General features: G+C 42.3%; 1 protein-coding gene across 2 annotated transcripts; it reads left to right on the top strand.

The window, feature by feature from the left end:
* The first annotated feature begins 4,929 nt into the window (after nt 1-4,929).
* On the top strand, nt 4,930-21,126 carry nudt4b (nudix (nucleoside diphosphate linked moiety X)-type motif 4b). Of its 2 annotated transcripts, none has more exons than XM_080851448.1 (5): nt 4,930-5,298; nt 11,719-11,829; nt 15,556-15,600; nt 15,753-15,837; nt 17,533-21,126. In XM_080851448.1, exons 1-5 carry the CDS (start codon nt 5,200-5,202, stop codon nt 17,742-17,744), a joined length of 552 nt encoding a protein of 183 aa, XP_080707574.1. In that variant the 5' UTR covers nt 4,930-5,199; the 3' UTR covers nt 17,745-21,126. The 2 variants fall into 2 exon arrangements, with proteins under 2 accessions (XP_080707574.1, XP_080707573.1); XM_080851447.1 differs by having other exon boundaries at nt 15,750-15,837.
* The last annotated feature ends 310 nt before the right edge of the window (nt 21,127-21,436 follow it).

Raw genomic sequence — 21,436 nt, 5'->3', positions numbered from 1 at the left:
GTATGATATACTGGTAAGTTTCATTCTGAGAGTGAGAACAGTCTTATTTGTTGGCCTTTGTTATCAAACCCAAAGCAGGAACTTCCAGTGTTAAGACTAACTAGTGTTTCTGTTGTGTGGAGACAAGCTTTACTGAACTGTGGTGACGGGGACACCTAGGTGACAGTGGTGAGGCAAGTGCAAGCTTGCCAGGGCCACGCACTGTTTGTCTGTGTTGCCTGTGAAACCTCCTCTTTCTTTAAAGAAAGAGGGACTTGTTCACAGTTAAGCTTTAACTGCAGTCACAGCTACATTATTACGAGAGTATTTAATGTTATTAAGCATTACAGTGGTCAATGATGCTTTATTAATTGTTACTTTCCTTGCCTTTTTGCCAACCACTGCAACATTTTTAAAGGCAATGAAGTGAAAGGCAATGACACAGTAAAAGCCTCTACAGGGAGGCAGTTTTAATCTAGTATACCACTATTCTTGTTTATTAGCAAACACTGCCATATATTTTCCACCACAAACACCTACGTTTGAGTGTGTACAGTTTCAGGCACTGTTTGTAGTTCTCCCACCAAAACCAAGAAATGTGCTTTTCTTCCCAGCAGGAAATCTATTTTAGTGGCATTGCTGATAGGGGGAGTGAGAGGAGATCTGGGTACATTTTGCATGCCGGGGCGGCTTCTATATTCAACAGCGACAACAGGAGCACAAGATCCATCACAAGCCCCAGGCCCCGACTGTCAGAATCCACCCAGCGACTGCCAGGGCCGCTTTCAGGATGGCTGAACACTCCAGAGGGTTTCTGTGTCGCGGTGGAATTTCCCCTACCGTTCAGTCTATGACACCTACTGGGAATGGCACAGTATTCAGTACTGATGCCTGCCAAACTTAATTCATAATTGTTTTCTTAGAATTGAGATATGCAAGTGTGGAGCAGTGCTTGATTGAACAAACAGATAATGGCAGACTTTAAAGCAATCACGGTAAGCGCTACAGATCTGATTTAGGTTAGGAGAGGTTTTTAGTCTTTAAGTCTTTCCTCCAGGGGAAAGGAGAACAGGTGTAGGGCATCAGGTGAGTGACAAAGGTTGGCAGAGCTCTGATCTAACACATCCTTTTAATCACTTTATCTTACTAACTCCCTGTAAAGGTCCAGGCAGGTAACTTCTGATGTCTCTCCTATCAGGGAATGCAACTCTCTGTTAATGTTTCTTAAGAAACGCATATCATCTAAATAAAACATGCAGGTGTAGCCTACTACTGATAGATTTATTTATAAACTTTATAAATCTGCCCACAGAGTTACAATGTGAATCTAACAAGTCTTCTTTTTTTTCATTGTTTGGATTTGAATGTACGGTTTAACCAGATTGAATTCATCCAACATTTTTGACTTGCTGTCATTTTATTTCTGTTGACGTCGTGCACACGTCATGGAGACAACTGCTATACAAAACACAGTTCATCGCCTCTGATGCCAGTCTGGCATTGCTAATGATCCATGTAGAGTGACCGGATCATCTGTAAGTGAGTGGGGTGACAGAGCAGATTAGCCATCTTTGGATGCTGCGTGAAGCAGATGTTACTGGTGACTATCTTTACAGCAGTGACGGATGCGGGCAGTGATTCAAATCTGTGACCTTGATACCCTGGTGTTTCAAAGAAATTTGAAATCAGAAACCCATTCCTCTTTGGGCCAGACCCTTCACTAGTTGGCGTGATGAAGACATCCTATCTATTTTGGGTTAGGTGACGGGCAAGTTTGTCTCCATCTTGGATTAGAAAAGGAAGATCTAGATCTTATTTTGGGAGACATTAGATGTGTCTTTGAGAAAGGTGTGGGGCACAAAGTCTCTCATCTGGAAAAAAAAGTCTTTAGAAATACATACATTTTCATTTATACTATATGGTACAGACGATAACATTATGGCCCCTTACAAAATGTTTTGGGTATTATTCCATTTTAGAATGAAATGTACATATCTTTACCTCAGATTTGTTATGCAAGTATTGTACATGACAAGTGTGTTTCGAATATTTTACAGATCTCGTCTATATGGGCTTTGGGAGGATCTTCACCTGATGAAATGTGAAAGTTAATTGTTGTATGGTTAACGGAGAGTATTAAAGGCTGTTTCTTACATTTTACCTGTACATAATAATTATAAATGAAGAAAGTTTTTGAAACTAGCTTAAGGGGATAGGGTATGTTATTGTTAATTTACTGTACATAAAAAGAGTCCTCATTTATTGTGAAGTGAACAACACTGCTATTTCGTATCCAACTGACTGTCCTCATTATAGGGATATCAAGATACAAGTTCAAAGGTTACACCAGATTTGATTCTGAGGCTATTTGTTTGACTGCAGTCGTTACTAGCAATTGTAATCAATGTCTGTGTAAGACCCTATCTGAGGAACAGACCATGTAAGTAAACCATGACCAACCTCCAACCAAGCCAACCAAAAAGTTTCGATGAACTCAACATTAAGAAACAGCCGGCGGATTTAACACTGCCATAATAACAGGGCTGCCCTTTATAACCATGTCCCTATTTTTATCACAGTAGTACCTCAGAGTGATGAAATTTGGGAGCAAGTTTTTATACATCCAGAGTTCTGATTAGTCAAGGAGCAGAAGGGTTTGGTGACTGAGGCCCCACTCCGTCCATGTAGTCTAGAACCCCATTTGGGTGCAACTTTCACACACATTTAACACATTAGAGGCCAGGTTTCACTGTTATGGTGCCATTATTTTTTAACACACTTGGTTTTTGGTTTCAAGCATTATTTGTTACTTTTTTTTAGAAAAAAAAAAAATCTGCTTATGTTTTGCCTTAATAAGGATCAGTTGCACTTGCAGAATGAAAGAAACTGGATATTAAAATCAGCCTCTACTCCTCTTCAGTATTCCCACCTGGCCTAACTGAAAGGTATTTAAAGGACATTTTGAAATATTATATTATTGGATCTATACTAAGAGAAAAGTAAACATACTTGTATCGGCAAATCTACAATCAGCTTCAGTTGGTGAGCTGTTTTGGTCAGTCAATAATGTTGTTTTTTCTGCATTTCCTCTGTCTTGTGTTACAGTTTATAATTAATTTTGACCCATTGAGGTTTTCTGAGGTTTGTCATTCTTCTCTTAAAATCAGTATGTTGATGCTAGTACAGACAACCCCACCTTATCACACGATATAATCTGCTATTTCTTCAGAAGACAAAAAAATATGCACAAGAATGATCATTTATCACTTCAGCGTCTTCAGTTTAATGTTTAACTCTTTACTCCACCTATGAATAACTTACCCAGAGTAAATATAGCAAAAGCAAAAGCTAGCAATAAATATAATATATGGCCCTAGGGAGGGAATGTCTTACCATTACAGCTGGAGGTAAGTAAACAAACGAACATACTACACCACCACTTATGTTACGTATATGTTACTTACTTGAATACTTTTGTTCATTTACAAATTATTAACTTCTGTGTCACAAACAAAAACATGTAGTTTATGTCTGTTAAGACATTAAATTACAATAATTACATAATCAAAATGTTTAATTTACAGTTAGGAATTCAAAGTCACCTACATCTTATGAACCTTTTAATTTATTAGTTGTTCTGCATGTCTCACATTTGATCTGCCAAGGGTTATACACAGTATCATTACTGTCTCCCTCCTAAATGGTTTTAAACAAAGACACACTGATCAACCTTGCAGCTTTTTTGTTTGTTTGCACCTTGCTCTGTGAAATGTCCTGTTAAATGAGAAAGAGTCTTAGGGAGGTCTTAAAGTCTAAGTCTTCATGGTCATGACGTGAGAACTAAATGCCCATACTAATTATTGTGCATTACATGATTATATGATTTTGAAGAAAAATCTTTCTTCAAAGTACTAGTAGAAGTCCATACCCTGGCCTGTTCATAGTCTGGAGGCAAATACTGAATTAATTTGTAAAAATGCAGTGCGACAGATTTAGAGAACATGTTGATGAAAGTCTAAAAGAAACCAAAATAGCTGTCACAATCACACTCCTTATTCTTCTTCCCGACTATCAAAGCTGTATGTTCTCATCAACATGCAGGGATGGGTCCCTACTGCCAAGCAGGGATCTAGCATTAATGATTTCGCCTTTCAATAATGCCTTTGTTTTGCCTACAAAACATGACATTAGTCTTATTGTCTGGGCATGTACGTTCTAGGTCGTTAAATCCAAGCTTGTAAATGAATAAGGAATTGTTGAGAGGTATATAGAGGAATGGCCACACATTTTGCTGAAAAGTCTAAAATCATGATTATTTAAATTGCTGTATTGACCTGTCGAATCGAATCGTTGAGTTTGAGCTCTATAAAGTTTGCCATGGTTTGCAATGATATACCAACGCCCAACGTTCAGAGGGTACTTAAAGATCACTTTGAAGGTAATGTCGGCATTATGTCTAATCCCTTACATTATCAGATCACGATAGCTTAAATATCATGGTCGAAAGTTCAGAAAATGAATCAACCATAGCCTACATTCAAAGAAATCGATTACATTGATTAGGATCTTCGGCTACGATCTTGGGTTGGAGTTATCTTTCGCCCAACGTTCAGAGGGTACTTAAAGATCACTTTGAAGGTAATGTCGGCATTATGTCTAATCCCTTACATTATCAGATCACGATAGCTTATAAATATCATGGTCGAAAGTTCAGAAAATGAATCAACCATAGCCTACATTCAAAGAAATCGATTACATTGATTACATCTTCGGCTACGATCTTGGGTTGGAGTTATCTTTTAGTTAGAGTTATCTTTCACAATAGAAACATTAGTCCGGACAACCTGGGTTTGTTTTATCCTGTAGTGTTGACATCCAGCAGCTGCGCACTGGTGACGGGGGTGGGAGGGTAGGCTACACTACGCTCAGCCCAGGCTATATACAGGACTGCCCCAAAGCTGTCGACCGTGAAGACTGGCGATGGGTCTGTTCGCAATCTTCAAGAAGTGAATCGAGCATCTAATTTGACTGGAGTGAATGGGGAGATACACAAATAAAATCGCATTATTCGGCTACTTCATCTCTGCCTTGGACCGCTTTCTCATACAAATGCCGTTTCTTGCCTCGCCACTTAGACCTTGACTCGAGTGGTTATACCTTTCGCGCTTTCGCTACAGCCTGTCGTGTGCACCGAGGTTGGTAAAGGTGGGAGCAGACTACATGATGAAGTTCAAACCCAACCAGACCCGAACATACGACGGCGAGGGCTTCAAGAAACGGGCCGCATGCCTGTGCTTCAAGAACGAACGCGAGGACGAGGTATGGAGGGCGAGATTTCTCAGTGACAGCTCAAGGGTTCCGTGTCCGTTAAGAGTTGATTTGATTCGGTATCTGAGTTCCAAGTGGAATTACATAGGCTACTTGTAGGCTACCTTAGTCACCAACCTATTCGTATTAATTACCATAAACCTAGCAATATAACTAATGTGTATAGTTTATCATGATTTCCTCAGGACCATTCTAACAGTAGGTTATAGACTGCCTACAAAATGTCCCATGCGTAATGACATATGAGACAAACGGTTACACTGAAAGGGTCATAGTTTATAGCCTTATTATATAATCTTAATTTGTTCTGTTACTTCTATCACTTCAATGCGTTTTCCATTGCTACAGGCCATTCTTTTGTGTGCAGTGGTACACAGCGCCTCTGGCTATCCAGTTTGGGCTAGTTTGAAGCACAACGAAAGGGACGGGCGCTCTGTTGCATGTCAGTGTTGAGCATACAACCGGAATAGCAGTTTTCTATGTTTGCAATAGCTTGTTTGTCAATACCTTTAATTAAATGCCTGTATATGGCGTAGCCAGTACAATCCGATCCTGTAATCACATGTTTCCAAGCAGATGGTTCTAGCCTATTATCCGTTTCTTGTTGCCTAAGTGGCCATGTTACTCGACAGGTTTTCTCTATAATCGGCTCAGCATCACACTAGAGAGTAAAATTAAGCTTGTGCGTTCCCGTTCGTTTACTATACGTTCATTGAGTTTTTTGCTTTCATTTGCTACGATAATCCTTATCAGCACAGCTCTGTCTCACTTTCCATCAAGTGTAAAAAGGTAACGTTAGCCTACACATATCGAACCATGTTCCCTGGGATAGGATGTCTGTCGATGCTTAAATTGCTGTCTACCACCTAATCAAATATTTCCCAATTCAGCCAAAGTTAAAAGTGTGACATATTCGATACGTGTCGACTCACGCTCAGCCAGTTATACACGCTCAGTCGTTATATTTCCGAACCTACATTCATTTGCCCAGGGTACCTTACATCAGAAGCACTGAAGGCTACAATATTCATTGCAGCGCAAGCAATCCCTCAGCGTTGACTGTGGCCAATTCGAAAACTGCATTATGTAAACTTATCGGTTTAATTATGTAGTATTGATATTTGACAGGGAACCGAAATCTTACCTTAAAGTTCTATTTTTTTTTTTTAATTAAGCCTACACAAAGTGTGTCGTAGGCCATCATGACTCAGTATAACTGTCAGACCGTAGGACCATGTGGAATATGAACTATTTGCGTAGTCATGCCACAGTCAGAATATCCCAACTCAGATTTGGGCTGTCACAAAAATGAAACGAATCACTCGTATCATGACACCGACGGTGAGGTCTTGTGAGCCCTTGCTCTGCCCTGTCGCTATGCAATATGCGGATGTTCATGCTTTCTTCGAAAGCTTCATGACAGTGTTTGTATCCCACACACACTTATTTGTTCGACTTCCAGGTAAAAAAAAAAAAAGCCCTGTCCATCCAGCATGGTCTATGTTTGTTTTGGGATACTCAGGAAGGTGTTTTCAGATGTACCTGTTTAGCTATTTTGCATGTCCCTTGCTTGAAATTCTTGTGACAATGGAAAAAATGTCCATTGTGAAGGAGATGGAGGTGGATTTATCAGATACCGTCAGTTAAGTCACTTCCATTTAAACTTGGGTCCATGAAAGTTTAATTTGGGAGGGCTTTTAATTCACTTCCTTGTTTACTTTTTTTAACAGCTTGCAATGGTGCCAGTCATTACAGTCTAATCTCTACAGAATAACTATGTTATACATTCACTTATGGTGCAAATCAATGGAGCAAGTTCTACACCACTGTCATAAGGTTGTTTTGCGCTTGTGTTTCTTAATCATTATTTTCAATTGGTTCATCTGATATGTGTGTCTCAGTGTCTGCATTGTGCCTGGCGAGCAGCACTAGGCCAGCTTTTATCACTGTTTGTAATTTGCGCTGTGGATGCAGTTTGTTGCTACAACAATAGTAATCCCTCCCACAGCTGTATACCTGCCAGAAATGGTCAGAATGCCAATGCTGTATAATTCTGCAGGTATGCCAGTGGCACTATTGTCAACCAAACAAAATAGCAACAGACACCTCAGGCTTAAATATACAACCTTGCAGTCAAAGACCAGCACGGTCTAGGAGAGCAGTCAGATATTCAGATAAATCTACAAGCATGTAGGCCTACTGACTTTATATTTCAGAGCACCAGCAAACATTAGCCTGCCACTGTTTGCACTTTGGCGACAGGGTTAAGAGATGTTTTCCTTCAGCAGTTTGTTTAGACACAACCAGATGATCTGAATTGGAGCTGGCAGTGGTGTCTGTGCATTGTTCAGAGGAGAAAGGATCATTGAGGCAGCTTGGGGGATCAGTGACAGCAATTGAGCTCAGATGAGGTAAAACAGGAAATATTCCTTCCAAAGGGTCAGGGTCAACTGACAACAACCCAAACTTGAGAATACGTGTGTGTCACCAGGGAAGGAAAGTGGAAAACAGAGGCCTGTATGTGTGGTGTCTGAGGCAGAGTCTTGGGGCGTTTTGCAGTGGTGGGACCGAGACTCGTCTGTGGTGGGTTGATTAAAGCAGATCAGGCTGAAAACCGGGTTTTAAAACAAGGTTTTATTGACTGCTATGAAGCTGGAGTTCAGTTTTTGCAGGGCAGTCATCTCATGAAAAACAATATATAGGTCAGCTTATTGATTAGACCCAAGCTCAGTTTTTTTGCAAAGATATTTAATGCTCTTTATTGGGCAATGTGCAGCTCACAGAAGATATGGTCAGGGAATGCCTTCTGATATTATGAGGGAATGGAAGAAAAATCAATGAAATGCATCTTGGATTTCAACTCATATTCGTCTATACCTAAGTGTTTTAAATCAGATTTTTATTTGTGGTTAAGTGTGGCTCCAAAATTGTCAGATAATTTAATAATCAATATGACCATTGTTTTCTCACAGGTTTTTTAGATGTAGTGTGAAGCTACTGCATAAGATATGTTACTTGTAACCATCAGTGTTTTACTCCATGTCACTGGAAAGGGATTTGCGGAAACTCTTTTCTCAGTGTCGAGCCTGTAGGAAAGACTTTCTCCTGGTGCATCTCGGGTGCTAATCTGCTAAGTAAGGCTAATGCTGTTGTGAATCTTCAGTGGTGGGGGTTACGACTCCCTGTCCTGCGTTCAGTGAAGACTGTTCAGTTGGGATGCGGGTATTAGAGGGGTGGGGTAACTGCACACCCCTTTCACTCTGACATTTAGGAGATGGGTTTATTTGACAGCCGTCAGCGTTCCCTCATCATGTTTCCCTCTCAAGCAGAGATTAGGTGTTTATTTCCTGCCTGGATTCCTGGCAGAGTTGGGGAAACTGAGGGGTGCCTGGGTGGGAGTAGCTCTATCCACATTCCCGCAATTTTCTTTCCATGCTTCTATGCCGTGGGTTAGCGGAGGCGGGGGGCAGGAAAGGGTGTTTTCTCACCTTTGCAGTAAATGTGTAAGGACTTGTGTCCGGAAAACAGGAGTGGTTAACATAGAGCTATGGTGAAAGCCCTTGTCATATAACACTTGCATGGCATTCTGGGGAGCGAAGGTCAGACAGTAATAGAAGTAATAAAGATGGGAAGTTATCCATTCGCCTTAGGAATTGGAATACGAAACATTTTCGTTTGCTTTCTGCTGGTTCAAGCTCCAAATTGTCCAAGGGCACAAAATTCAACTTCACACCTCAGTGTGGTGAGGCATTCAGAGCTCGCTGTCTGTCCCTCGACTTGGCACATTGCTGGGAAGCACGTAGCGGTCCATATTCAGCAGGAACATGCTAGTGCGTTCCTGTCCCACCTCCCCTCTCCCCCCCTTGGCCTTCTCGTCATGACTCTTGCACCTTTCAGCTGTGATTTCCCCCTCTAACCCCTCCACACACACAGCCCTCCCTGCATTACATCAGAAGCACTGCATCCACCAGTTACTGCTGAGACGCCAGCCATGGGCTTATTGATGCAGGCGGAAAAAGCCTTTTTACTGCCAGACTATTGATTAACCATGACAAATAGACAAGTCTCTCTCTCTCTCTCTCTCCTTCTCTGTGGCCTTCTGCTTCTTAATGTGTCCCTCTCTTTTTTTGCTCTGACAGAGTTTGTTACCAAGACGTTGACACAATGGAATGTTGAACTAAGCACAGTGTGTAGAATGGGCTTATCATTATTTCCACATTGCTTAGATAAGACAGAGTGACTGATTTCAGGTAAATGTAGGTTACTGGTCATTTTTATGTAGTCATGGCACAGTATTGGTCACAAAGAATGTAAAGTGACCTGATCTTCTGCAGTACAATGTATAATGAGTAAACCTTTTGGATAGCATGAAGTCTGTCAGGACCATGATATAATAGTTACCTCGATTAGTCAATTGCGAATGCGAGGGGCTTGTCTCTGTACTTTATGGGGTTGAATTGTGACTTCCCAGGGTTAGCGTCAGGTCGCCAATACATGCCTCGGGGAGCTTTCCAGCAATCAGTATTTTGAGAGCATTGCTTTGTTCGTCTGAGGCAAATTAGTTTCAAACGTAATCGTTCCCAGGACGCAACCCCCTCACGCTCAGTTTGAGAGGGGCAATCAAGGACCTTGTCTTTAATGTGTGATCACTTGTGAAAACACGCCTTTATTAAGGCACCATGACCCACTTTATTAAGCCATCAGTTTTAATATATATGTCAGTGGTGTGGAGGATTGATTTGTCTACTGTCAGGCCATCTCCGTGACAACCTTGGGCTCCCATTCAGACATATAGGTGGGTGGTACATGGTCACACTCTCCTCAGAGCCCCTCCCTTCTCCATTGATCCTACATATCCTCCGGACACCCCCTTAGAACCTAAACATACACAATTCAGATCCAGTAAGCCATACGTCCTCCCTGGAATGCTAATGATGGCCATCAATGAGGGTCATAAATAGGCTGCTGTCGGCTGTGGCTTTTGGATGGGGCTTTTACTTGTCTTTTCATGCGGGCTGTTCCTGATATGTGCTGTTGATCCCCCGGCCAAACGTGCGCTGGGGTAGAAGTAGGCCAGGCACCTGCTTGCGTTGTGATGTTTCTGGCCCCATAGGTATGTACCGTATGCAAAAATAAACCGTGTCGCTCAGTCTGTGCCAGGAAAAGCCAGGTGCCAGCCCCGAGCCGTGACCCTGGTGAGGGAAAAGTGACACGTGCTCTCTCAGCTGGGTGGAAGCTGCAGCAGACGACCCTCCTCCATCAATCTCCACAATCCCATTAGAACTTCCCTTAAGAAGGCTACATCAGCACCGCCTCAAGGCTGCCCCGCTGGCCGAAGGATTAGCCTTCATATGTAGTGTGCCGCACCTAAGTACCGTCTCACTCCCCTGCCTGTGTCTCGTGCTCCATCTGCCCTTTCACAGATGACGCTGGATCTCAGAGCTCAGCAGGGTTTGGGTGAAAGGCAACAGGGAAGGGTCAGGTGCCTGATGAGTATGCTGACGTCTTTGGCCTACGGAGCAAATGTATAAGCCATGATAGGTTACAGTAGCGCTAAAGTGGACGCATTGTCTTTTTTAGCTGCCTTTGACGAAACCCTATTTAATGTAAGGAAGCATCAAGTAACGTTGCACTTGTACTATACCTCAGTGTTTTGCTTATCGCTTTGACTGGGTCATGGAATGTGTTTTAATTTTATTAAAACATTTTTTATGGTCGTGCATCTCATCTATTCAACATAAAGGTCAGATTTCTCAGTGAGCGAGGTCATCTCAGGCACTCTCTGCAAAGGCTTTGGGTTAAATATATGCGTCTTGCCTCATGTCAGTTGAGAGCAGAATTTAAGATCAGGTGCCTGTTCCAACAGCATATGCAGGATTTGATCAGGGTTAGTGCTTACCACCTCCCCCTGATCCCCAGGCAACATAGGCAGATATTCCCACCATGCCACAAACCATGTGTAGGAACCATTTACAAACATATGATTACAATGTGTGATCTTCACGACTGGTCAGGATACAACTTTTTCTGGGTAGTCAGTCAATAGATGCTATCATGTGAGTAACAAAACACTTTATTAGCCGACTCACATGCTAGCATCTACTGACTACCTGGGAGCTCTCAGTTGTAACATACCCGTTTCAGCTAACAAAGCCGTTTAGATAAGAATCATGGTTAGGGTTAAAGTTTTACCTAGCTGACCATAGGTTTGTAACATGAGGGTTGCAGTTAAAATCCACAAGACTCACTGTTCACCCCTGAAATGCTTTAATTTAGAGTATAATGTTAAGTATAGCCTCCGATGGGGAACGGTACTGGAGCAAATACCAGGCCACATAGCGCAAGAAATATCATCATCTTCTATTATCGGCCACCCAAGGCTTGACTAATGCTGCTGTTACTCCCTGTCAGGTGTTGCTGGTGAGCAGCAGTCGACACCCCGACCAGTGGATCGTCCCTGGGGGCGGGATGGAGCCTGAGGAGGAACCCTGCGGTGCTGCTGTGCGTGAAGTGTTTGAAGAGGTCTGTGTCTGTTCTGTACATCACCTCCAATATGACACCAAAAGTGTTGCTCAAATCATCTTAAGAGTTGAAGAACTTTCAACACATTTTTAAAATTATTGTTATAACTCCTCAGAATGCTTTAGAATAGTGACCGGCGGGTGTAATTCCTGCATACTCAATTGAGTCACAACACTCCCATAAAATGCATCTGTATTACAGTGCCAAAAATGTTGGCTATAATTGGATACAATTCTCCGCTTGGTGGTCTGTCCCTTGCAAAGTGCTGTCCTCTGGCCCAACATCCACACTCACACAGTGTCTCTCTAATGGCCTCCGGGCACTATTGTGTTATTTTTATTGCTGTTGTTGATCATGGTGATGTAAAACTGTTTATACACATACAGAAGCAGGGAGCAGGGCATGCAATTTTTGACCTTCTTTAGCCTGGACAAGGTCACTTTAACTTGACCTCCTAACTGCAAGTTTTTCTTGGAGTGCTGACCACATTCAAGCCAAGCTCAAATGGTTCCCATCACACCTGTCTACTTGATACTGTAATTCACTGTAACGTCATCTATCTGTCATAGAGCAGATATGTGTGGGCATAGCACACGAACTTCTTAACACTCCATTGGCGCAGCGGCACCTTCTAACTTAGCATTGCAGTGACCAGGGGCGGACTGGGACAAAAAATCGGCCCGGGCATTTTGAACCAGACCGGCCCACTAAATTCGATAACACACCTTTTCAGTCTTTTTGGTCTCTCGAATGTCTACACCAACCAGGCTTTTAGCTAGCAGGGCGTCTGCCCTATAGTCTACTAAAAAATAAGAAGAAATGGGACGCCCTACTTTTAGGCAGGACGGCCTAAAGACGCCCTATTTTTCTCCCGTTTTACCTGTTAACTTCGCTGAATGTGATCAAAATTCACCGTTTCAGTCGCTTCAGTGCTTAGCGAAGTCTAGAATCATACATATGCCCTGCCAATTAGAAAAATAGCATTGCTGTATTCCCGCTACAACAACGTTACATCATGATTCCAACGAAACATTGATTCACGGGCTCGCAGAAGCTACAGAAGACAGCTGTCTCACCGCACGTCACTGAACCTACTACTTTATGAGTTCAACAAGAGTTTGTGTGTTAAGGTGGTGGTCTTAATTAATCTAAATTCAATACAATACAATACAATATACATCATATACTTTAAAGCTTTGTTTAGAATACGGAGGTCTAAGATCGGTCGATATTTTCCATCCTTTTTTGGAAACCAGAAAATAGCGACTGAAGAACCCCCTGTTCTCGTCTCCGAGAGGTAGCCTACAGACCGTATTGCTCCCTTTCCTAGAAGGGAGTCTATTTCCTCTTGTAGGAAACGCGCTTGATGAGGTGGCACTAGCGTATAACGGGTGGAGCGTATAACGGGCTATCATAATTCGGTATCTGGTCAAAATTGGCATATTTTCGGAATACCAGGGTTTGGGAATACTGGGCTTTCGGAACATTGACATGGCACCGCGCACCAATAGGCTAACGGGCTAGCCCACCACTCAAATACACAACATAGAGTGTAGGCTAACGGCTGGCTGTTTCAGAGTAGAGTAGGCTAAGGGCTAGCAACAGCTACAGACTTGTCTTGTATTTACAATGCAAACGAACTTGGCCATAGAACATAGGTCCTAAGTCAAACATATTTTAGAGACGTTTTAATTCATGATCAGTAAGCCTACCGTAGGTCGTTGTATCGTATCTCCCTGGCTGTCGCCACCAGCATCAATGTCATCCACGGGAGCTGATGATGGCCCTGCCGTGGCGAACATTTCCGATATTTTGGCACATTTGGCAGCGTTGGCTTGAAGAGCAAGCCTCTTCTTATCTCGCAGTTTCTCCGCACCCCCACTTCGCTTTTTCTCCATTTTGGACTGGAGTATTCTAACGAAACGTGCGTTTCTGTGCATCGACCAAGCTAAAGGTAGAAGGTGTTTGGTGATATGATTGGACGAGCCCCAAGTCACTAAAGAAGACAGCCAATGGGCCGCAGACTAGCGTGCGCGTGTCAAGCATGTCAAGGCCATGGGCCACGCTGAGTTTGTTTACCGTCCTAATGCATTATGTAGGCAGGTCCAAATCGAAAGGGGTTGGTGTTGGGTCAGCCCAGGGGATGTGATTGGGCCAGCCCAGTGTCAATAGGGCCGCTCATGAACTACTTTCGTGGGCCAGCTGGTCAGACCATTATATGGGGGAAAAAAAAAATTCGGGACTATCGGCCCATATTGCACGTCGGCCCAGCGGGCAAACGCCCGGTATGCCCGATGGCCAGTCCGTCCCTGGCAGTGACTACTCTCGTAGCTTGCTAGCTGCTCTATGTCATTTAATGCATGATCAATGTTATAAGTCCATATTACATTCATAGCATAGATTACAAGTAAAAGTGCCTCAATAATTTGACCAGTTTCCCTTGACAATGGCAGAAAGCTTCATGTTTCATGTGATCATGGTCAGATATCAATTATGAACATCGGGTGAAATATCACGGAATGATAGTAAAGTCCAGACCACTAACTATCCTGAGGCTCTCCTCGATGGGATAGTGGTTAATGTGAAGTTGTCTAGGGGTGTATCATAACTCCAGCCCCTGAATGACCTTGTCACCCGGCCAACGTCACCACGCTAATATTGGCCCTTGTGCTAGATTCCAGCACATTTTCAGGCTGAGATGTCTGGCCCGTCCCTGCTATCCTCTCTTTAGCTCCAGACTGCTGCCTTCAGAGGTTCTGTAACTCAACCTGGGTACAGCCCGAGGTGTCTGAGGTCAGGTTATGGCAGGAATGTGATTGGAGACAACATCCCCATCCTCACCTGTCGATGTGGGTGATATGACCCCTTGTTTAGTTTTGGTACTCAGATCCTGGTCTCCACACTGCCACTCAAGTGTGACTTGATAGCAGGACAGGAGCAGTTTTCATTAGGGTAGAGTGTGTTGAACATATGGTGTATATATAAATCAGATCCAGATGATTAGTGTAATATTTAACACATCATGAAACATGTTTTATTAAGATAAGACAGAACCCTGGAAACCTGGGTTCAAGTTAAGAACTGCTAATCAGTTAGCAGCTTCTTGGCTAACAGCCATGACTAGAGTGCATTTTGACAAACAAATAATGATAAAAAAAAAAAAGTGTTAACGTAGAGAGTACAAAATGTAACACTGATATGAGAAAAAGCCTTTATTTAAGTGTGTGTTGACTTGTTGGTGGGAATGCTACATAGCTAGCTATGGTAATGCTGACCATGCAACTTTAACTGAAAACTGGGCCATTTCCTCAATTTGCTTCAACCTTAAACAGCCCCATATTTGTGTTTCAGCCAGTATGGTGGCTCAGGGCGGAAACGGCTGAGCTTTTGAGGCCTGTTTTTTTATTACAAGGAGATTGTGTTCAACAAACACTGACCACAAAATAGTGGTTTGACCACTCCCTAACACTTGTGAAAACTACCATTGATTTTTAATTATATTATGGACATCTTGAAAAGGTTTGGACCATGACACAAAATGAAAGGCCTTGGAGGAGTTGTTTTTCAGCATAAGATCTTAAGGTTTAGGGAGTTTTATGGGTGGGATTGTAATGCTTGGGTTGTTTTGATGGTGTTTTACTATGCTTATATGTTTTACCATCACCATTCCTTTCCTTAGCTTGTGTGACTTTTAAGCTCATTTGAAACTGCTTCTCTTCTCCTCAGGCTGGAGTTAAAGGCAAGCTGGGTCGTTTGCTGGGTGTCTTTGAGGTAAGGCTTAACTCTCATGTCAAATGTTCATTCTGAGCTTCTGAATATTTGTGGCAACACTCTCGTACCCCTTATATACCTTAACATGGAATTCCTTATTTACAAATATTGAGCACAGTTTTAACACTGTTTTTATCTGAATCTTAAAGCAGAACCAAGACCGAAAGAACCGGACCTACGTGTATGTCTTGACTGTGACTGAGACACTGGAAGCCTGGGAAGACTCAGTAAACATTGGTACATTTAAAATATATTCTATATTGTATTCTGTTTTATAGAGATATAAAACCCAGAGATAAGACATCAGGTCCCACATTCATGAGATGGTGTTTTACTGCTTTATTTTTAGCCGAGGGGGACACAGATGGGACACAAAGGTCAGATTGCTCTTGGAGAGCTGCTAAGCTCAGTCTATCCCAGTCTTTTCACAACACTTGAAATGCATCTTCGGCCTTGACCAGTCATCTCACGTGGGCATCTCCAGTCTCGTTCCCCACATAAATCTTGGGTTTTATTGGGGTTTGCTTTTACCCCATGTGTATTAACACAGAAAGCCAGGGGGTATCTATGGAAGTTTTGCCTTCTATATTTTAAATATCACAGCTCACTGATATGTATGTGGCACAAGTCACTGTTTGTATGCTTAGCTAAGAGGGCAAGCATGGCCTTTTTAGTTGAATATAGAGTGTGGTGATTGTTGTGGGGGTTGTCAGAACAGGCTCAAGTTCTTGTGGAATAAGCACAGTATAAGTGAGTGGTTAAATATCCTATTTGATTTATAATTTGAGTAATTATTGTTACTGGAACAAATGTTGACCATCCAAACTACTACTGTGCCTTTAACTTCCTTTATGTTTATGCCTAACATATTTGCACACCCAATACACATGTTGTCATTGCCATTGCAATGTCTCAGTAGACTGCATTACCAAAAACAGCTCCCCAAAGGGCACTGTTACATATCAAGTGTGCAGACCTCTCTGTTCCTGTATATCTCCTCACTTAGCAAACTGCAGTCCATCCAGGATAGAATGTTCCACTCCTCAAATGGCAACAATTGACTCGGGTGCCAAGTGGTCCACCCAGCTCAGAGAGCACAAAAGTTCCCTGTTTTCCCCTCTGCTCACCTGCCCTGACCCAGAGAGCAGTGGGCAGTCTTTAACTGTCTATGGCCCACATGGTTGCCCATCGGGCTGCCTGTGTGTTTTAAGGGCTTCGCTGTGTTAACAGTACTTAACAGTAGAGGGATAGTGACCGGCTGCCTCTGACTGGCCACACTTCTCCACACTTCCATCTTTGGATCCCCACAGCCTTGCAGATATGTGCCACATAAGTTTTATATATCTGTAATATCTAAATTCTTTCAAGAGGGATTCAAGCTCACACCTTGTTCTCACATGTTATTTTAATGGTTTGGCCTGTTCTCGGCACAGCTGTGGCGAGGGAGAACATTTGCTGAAACACAAGAACCCTGTCCTCTCTGTTTACCAACAAGTGTACCAGTAATCAAAACCAAGCACTATTTGTAGATGGTGCCTTGTGGGGGCCCCCTGTCATCTTGCAGTGTGGTGTCAGTGTTGCAAAGGCACCTGACTTACCAGCGTCCCCCACTGAATGCTGGGATAGTTTTCTTTTCCAGCATAGATCTATCCATCTGCACACTTCCATGGCTTCCTACTAATCATTTTGAATTTTATATTTCCACTGGCAGATCCACACTCACACATTCTGTCATATCGTTTGCAAGGCATGTGACTGAAACAGTAGATATCAATGTTTCAAGGTGCATTAATTTTAATCTCCTGCTTTCAACTTTCATTTCATGTGTTTATGTAGTTCTTATGTCCTTATAAATGTTGTATGTATCCTACCCCCTGTAGGTTGACATGCAGCTTTACACCTCAGTGTCATACTCTCTGTCTCCCTCTGCAGGCCGTAAAAGGGAATGGTTTACTATAGAGGAGGCCATCAAGGTGCTGCAGAGCCACAAGCCGTTCCACGCTGAATACCTCCGGCGGTTACGCCTCAACTGCTCCTCCAGCTCCAACGGCAACTCGCTCCTGACCCCAACCTCCTCCAACGATATTGCAAGCCGCTACAACAACCCCCAACCCAATTCTGTGCTAGGCACTTCCTGCAGATAGGACGGCAGCACCCCCCCCTCTCCCCTCCCCTGGCAGGCAGGGTGCCATGAAGCCATGGTGCCAATCCTGTTTGGACCATCTTCTCTGAAACATATCTGAACAGTTTGGGGGCTTATGCAGAAACCCACCACCTGACACCGCTGATGATTGCATGAAACCGACACTCGTCACGGCAACGTGCCGCCTCACCTCACCTCAACTAAGTCATCTCACAATGTATGAACTGGATTTGAAACCAAAGCCATAGCTGTGGTACTGTGCTCAAGGTCAGGGAGTGGAAAATGCCTTAAGTGAGTTCCCCCTTTGTGGTTGGTCCTTTGGGTCAGTCCAAAGGGTTCTTGGTGATTGTTAGGAAGAAAATATTTGGCTGCAACGTGGGAATGTTGAATTTATGACATTTATGAGACTGGGATAGAGAATTTGTGGGGACAGTGTTTTTTTTTTTGCTGGGAATATAGGCGTAGAGTATGTGACTGTGACTGTGACCATGTGTGCAGAATTGGAAGTTTCCACTCGCAAAGGTCTATCCCAAATGGCTGAGAGGCTGTGTGTGATTGGATCGTCAAGGGGGGGGGGCATGTGATGAGACCCCTCTGGTTGCACAAGGACCACAGCATAGTGAAGACGCGGCTTGTGGATGAGGTTTTGACCCCTTGGATCTTTCCCAAGTGGCTTAGGTCATTGCCTTGGGAGTGATGAAAGATCTACCTCTGTGCGATGGATTCTGGGAAGGCTGGTTTCATCAGCCTTCTCCCTTTTGGACCCTGTTGCTGAGCTGAAAATAACTGAGGATACAAGTGAGAATGCAGCTTGTTGAGATTTATGGTGTTCTACAATGTTTTTTTTTAACTATCCAGTCCAATCTCAGGCTTGTGCCTACTTTAGATAGAGGCTTTCACCAGTAACTCAGTCCTAGTCCTCCTAAGTTCTTAAATACTTAAATACTACCTTTAAAACAAGGTTTTAATCCAGTACTGAAATAGACAAGATATGATTCAACAACTGTCACAGATACTTGTTGACCTTAACGTCAACAGCTATGGACAGAATGTTTGTATCATGGAATGCCTCGTAATCACAAACCACAACAGTAATGAAGGTCATACATAGCCCACATTTGGGGAACAAAACAGCGTCTGGTGTCACTTAAAATCACTAGAAGCTAAGCACATGTTAATACACTCTGGCAATGAAAGTCACAGACTTATTCCAACCTAAACTGAGATATTTTGTTTTGGTTCTTAGAAACTCCATCCTCCTCTGTCCACTGTTCATTGGCCAACTATTCGCGCATAGCTATCAGTGCTGCTTTTAGATACTGTTCTATTTGCATATTTAAACCCAATAGCCTGAGAAAGGCACAGGAGGGCCTGCAGCTTTTTTTGGCTTACCAGTCCTTCCATTCCATCCAGAACCGTTCACTTAACATTTGGCAGCAAGCACACTGTCCCTAAACACTCCCTTTCACCCGTGTCACAGCACGTTCCCCACTGTGCCCAGTGTGAAATAAATAAATAAATAACTAGCCCTTTAGAGCCACTTAGCTTTTAGCCTTTGTGCACTTACATTGACTGACCCTGGACAAAATATGAATTAATAAGCTTTGTTTTTTTTAGCTATCACATCACACAAACAAAAGTAACTCTTGTCGGGTTACCAACACTTAACAAGTCAACGCTACTCCCATTTCAGTCATTCAGTTCTTAGAATTTGAATTTGAATTGCTGAATAGGAAAATAGCAGACTCCCTTGCCTAAAAAGAAATGAAACTGAAGGACAGACTCAACAAATGTCATGTAAATATTCTAAAGGAAAGATGGAGATAACGTGAGTGTGTTCTTTTTTTTGGAAATGCAAAAGTGTATTAATCTTACTCTGATGAATAACTTTTCTATTCTTTTTTTCTAATGATGTAAAAAAAAAAAAAAAAAAGACCTGACAGGAGAAGACTGTGATGAACTCTATTGTATATGTGTGTATTTTCACAAAGGTTAAGTGTCATACCTTCGTCAGAGGGTATCTAAGCAACGACCCCACCACCATCACAAACACACAACTTAATACTCCCTCAGAGTGCTCTTAAAGGGGAGGTGCTTGTCATTGTCTGGCCACAGTGCAGGAGGCCTTAAATGGATGAGAATGTATCGGCTAATATTCTGTATATTGTGTTGGAGGCTGTATTAGTTCAGGTTCCTCCAAAGGGAATGAAAGTCCAGTAGGTGGCAGAAGTGGTTCATTTCTCCAGGACTAACTATTTCAAGTACTAGCTGTGAGGCTCCACACTGGGCCTTATGTTTGACTCCTAGAGGCCAGTCAAACTGTTACACTACGCTCCTTTCTAAGATAACAGCCACTGTTTATGTAAGGAAAATAGTACAAATTAGCTGGATCCTGTAAGCAGGTTTTGTTACCTTTAAGTCAAACATAATTCTTCTCAAGGAAATCATTGTGAGTTAGAGCTACAAATGATCACATTTTTATATATATATGTATATGTAATTTATTTGTATGTGTAACTTAGTTTTTATCTGACATTAATGATTGCCCTAATGACCTCTATTGAATAGAATTAGTATTATGAAAATTATAATATTATAAAATTATACAACTATTTGTATTTGTGCTCCATGGCAAGGTTTGGACCCTGCGAGTAAATAAGAATTGTATTAATATGATCTCCTTTCACCCCGTCCTTTCTAATTGGAAAACACAAAGTCATGCCATTTCATCACAGACGCTAAAAAGATTTTGGTTTTATCAGTCCATTCTGTTTGGGTGTGGGTATTAAAGGAGAGAGAAACCGTGCCAAGTTATCAGAAACGTGATGGAATAACATAATCTGCAATACACCACCTCCCCTCTCTAAAGCATTGCCTTCTCAGAATGTCTTCTGTGGGCCAGGAAGTATGGTCCACAATATATTACCTACATTGCTGATTCTTGTAAATATAATAATTTCTACTGCAGTAGATCAGCACCTTCAGTTAAAGCTTATACCTGGAGATGAGAATGTGTGTGTGTGTGTGTGTGTGTGTCTGTATGTTTGTGTGTGTATCTGTGTCTTGTGTGTGTGTGCGTGTGTGTCTGTGCGATGGTCCTGGTTGCCATGGAGACGGGCGGGTAGATGGGAGAATCAGGAGCCCTGTTGCTGATGTGAATGTCGTACAGCACTGATGTCATAGCAGAAGACTGTGTGGGAGTGAGTGTGGTTGCACTGTCCTGTCTTTCAATGCAAAGTGGATGAATCTCCTCTTTCTCTCTGTTTCTGTCTAGTCGAATGCTAATATGTACAGTTGTCAAATCAGACATGTCGATCAGTCCCTCAAAAAGGCTGTATCGTATTTTAAGTGAACTTTCATTAAAAAGGGAAATACTTGATTAACTGTATTTTTGTCTTCGATGTCTCTTAGTCACTGAATGCGTTAGAAAAAGTAGTTAGCATTGTGTTTGACAGACAGGCTAACATTATAATGGCAATATATATATATTTTTTTTTAACTGAACACATTTTAGATCCCTTGGTGTGAAGGATATAGCTTGTCCTTATAAATTAGTATAGTTTTTACAATCTGCACACTTCAACAGCATCTAAAGGTTGGCTATCACTGAAAAAGGAAAAGTGTATTTCAATATATTCTTTGTATTAGTTAGTCTGTACATAATGGTATAGAGTAGCTAAAGCAGCTTTGTGA

This window comes from Sprattus sprattus (assembly GCF_963457725.1).
Source record: "Sprattus sprattus genome assembly, chromosome: 14".
NCBI classification, from domain to species: Eukaryota; Metazoa; Chordata; class Actinopteri; order Clupeiformes; family Clupeidae; genus Sprattus; species Sprattus sprattus.
The sequence above is the reverse complement of the archived record's forward strand: the minus strand, read 5'-3'. Positions and strand labels throughout refer to the sequence as shown.

Excerpts from the sequence above, each read along its gene's own strand:
- nudt4b (XM_080851447.1), top strand. The coding sequence starts at position 5,200 with ATGATGAAGTTCAAACCCAACCAGACCCGAACATACGACGGCGAGGGC. Across the intron at positions 5,299-11,718 it reads AGAACGAACGCGAGGACGAG|GTGTTGCTGGTGAGCAGCAG; the intron begins GTATGGAGGGCG and ends ACTCCCTGTCAG. Across the intron at positions 11,830-15,555 it reads TGCGTGAAGTGTTTGAAGAG|GCTGGAGTTAAAGGCAAGCT; the intron begins GTCTGTGTCTGT and ends TCTTCTCCTCAG.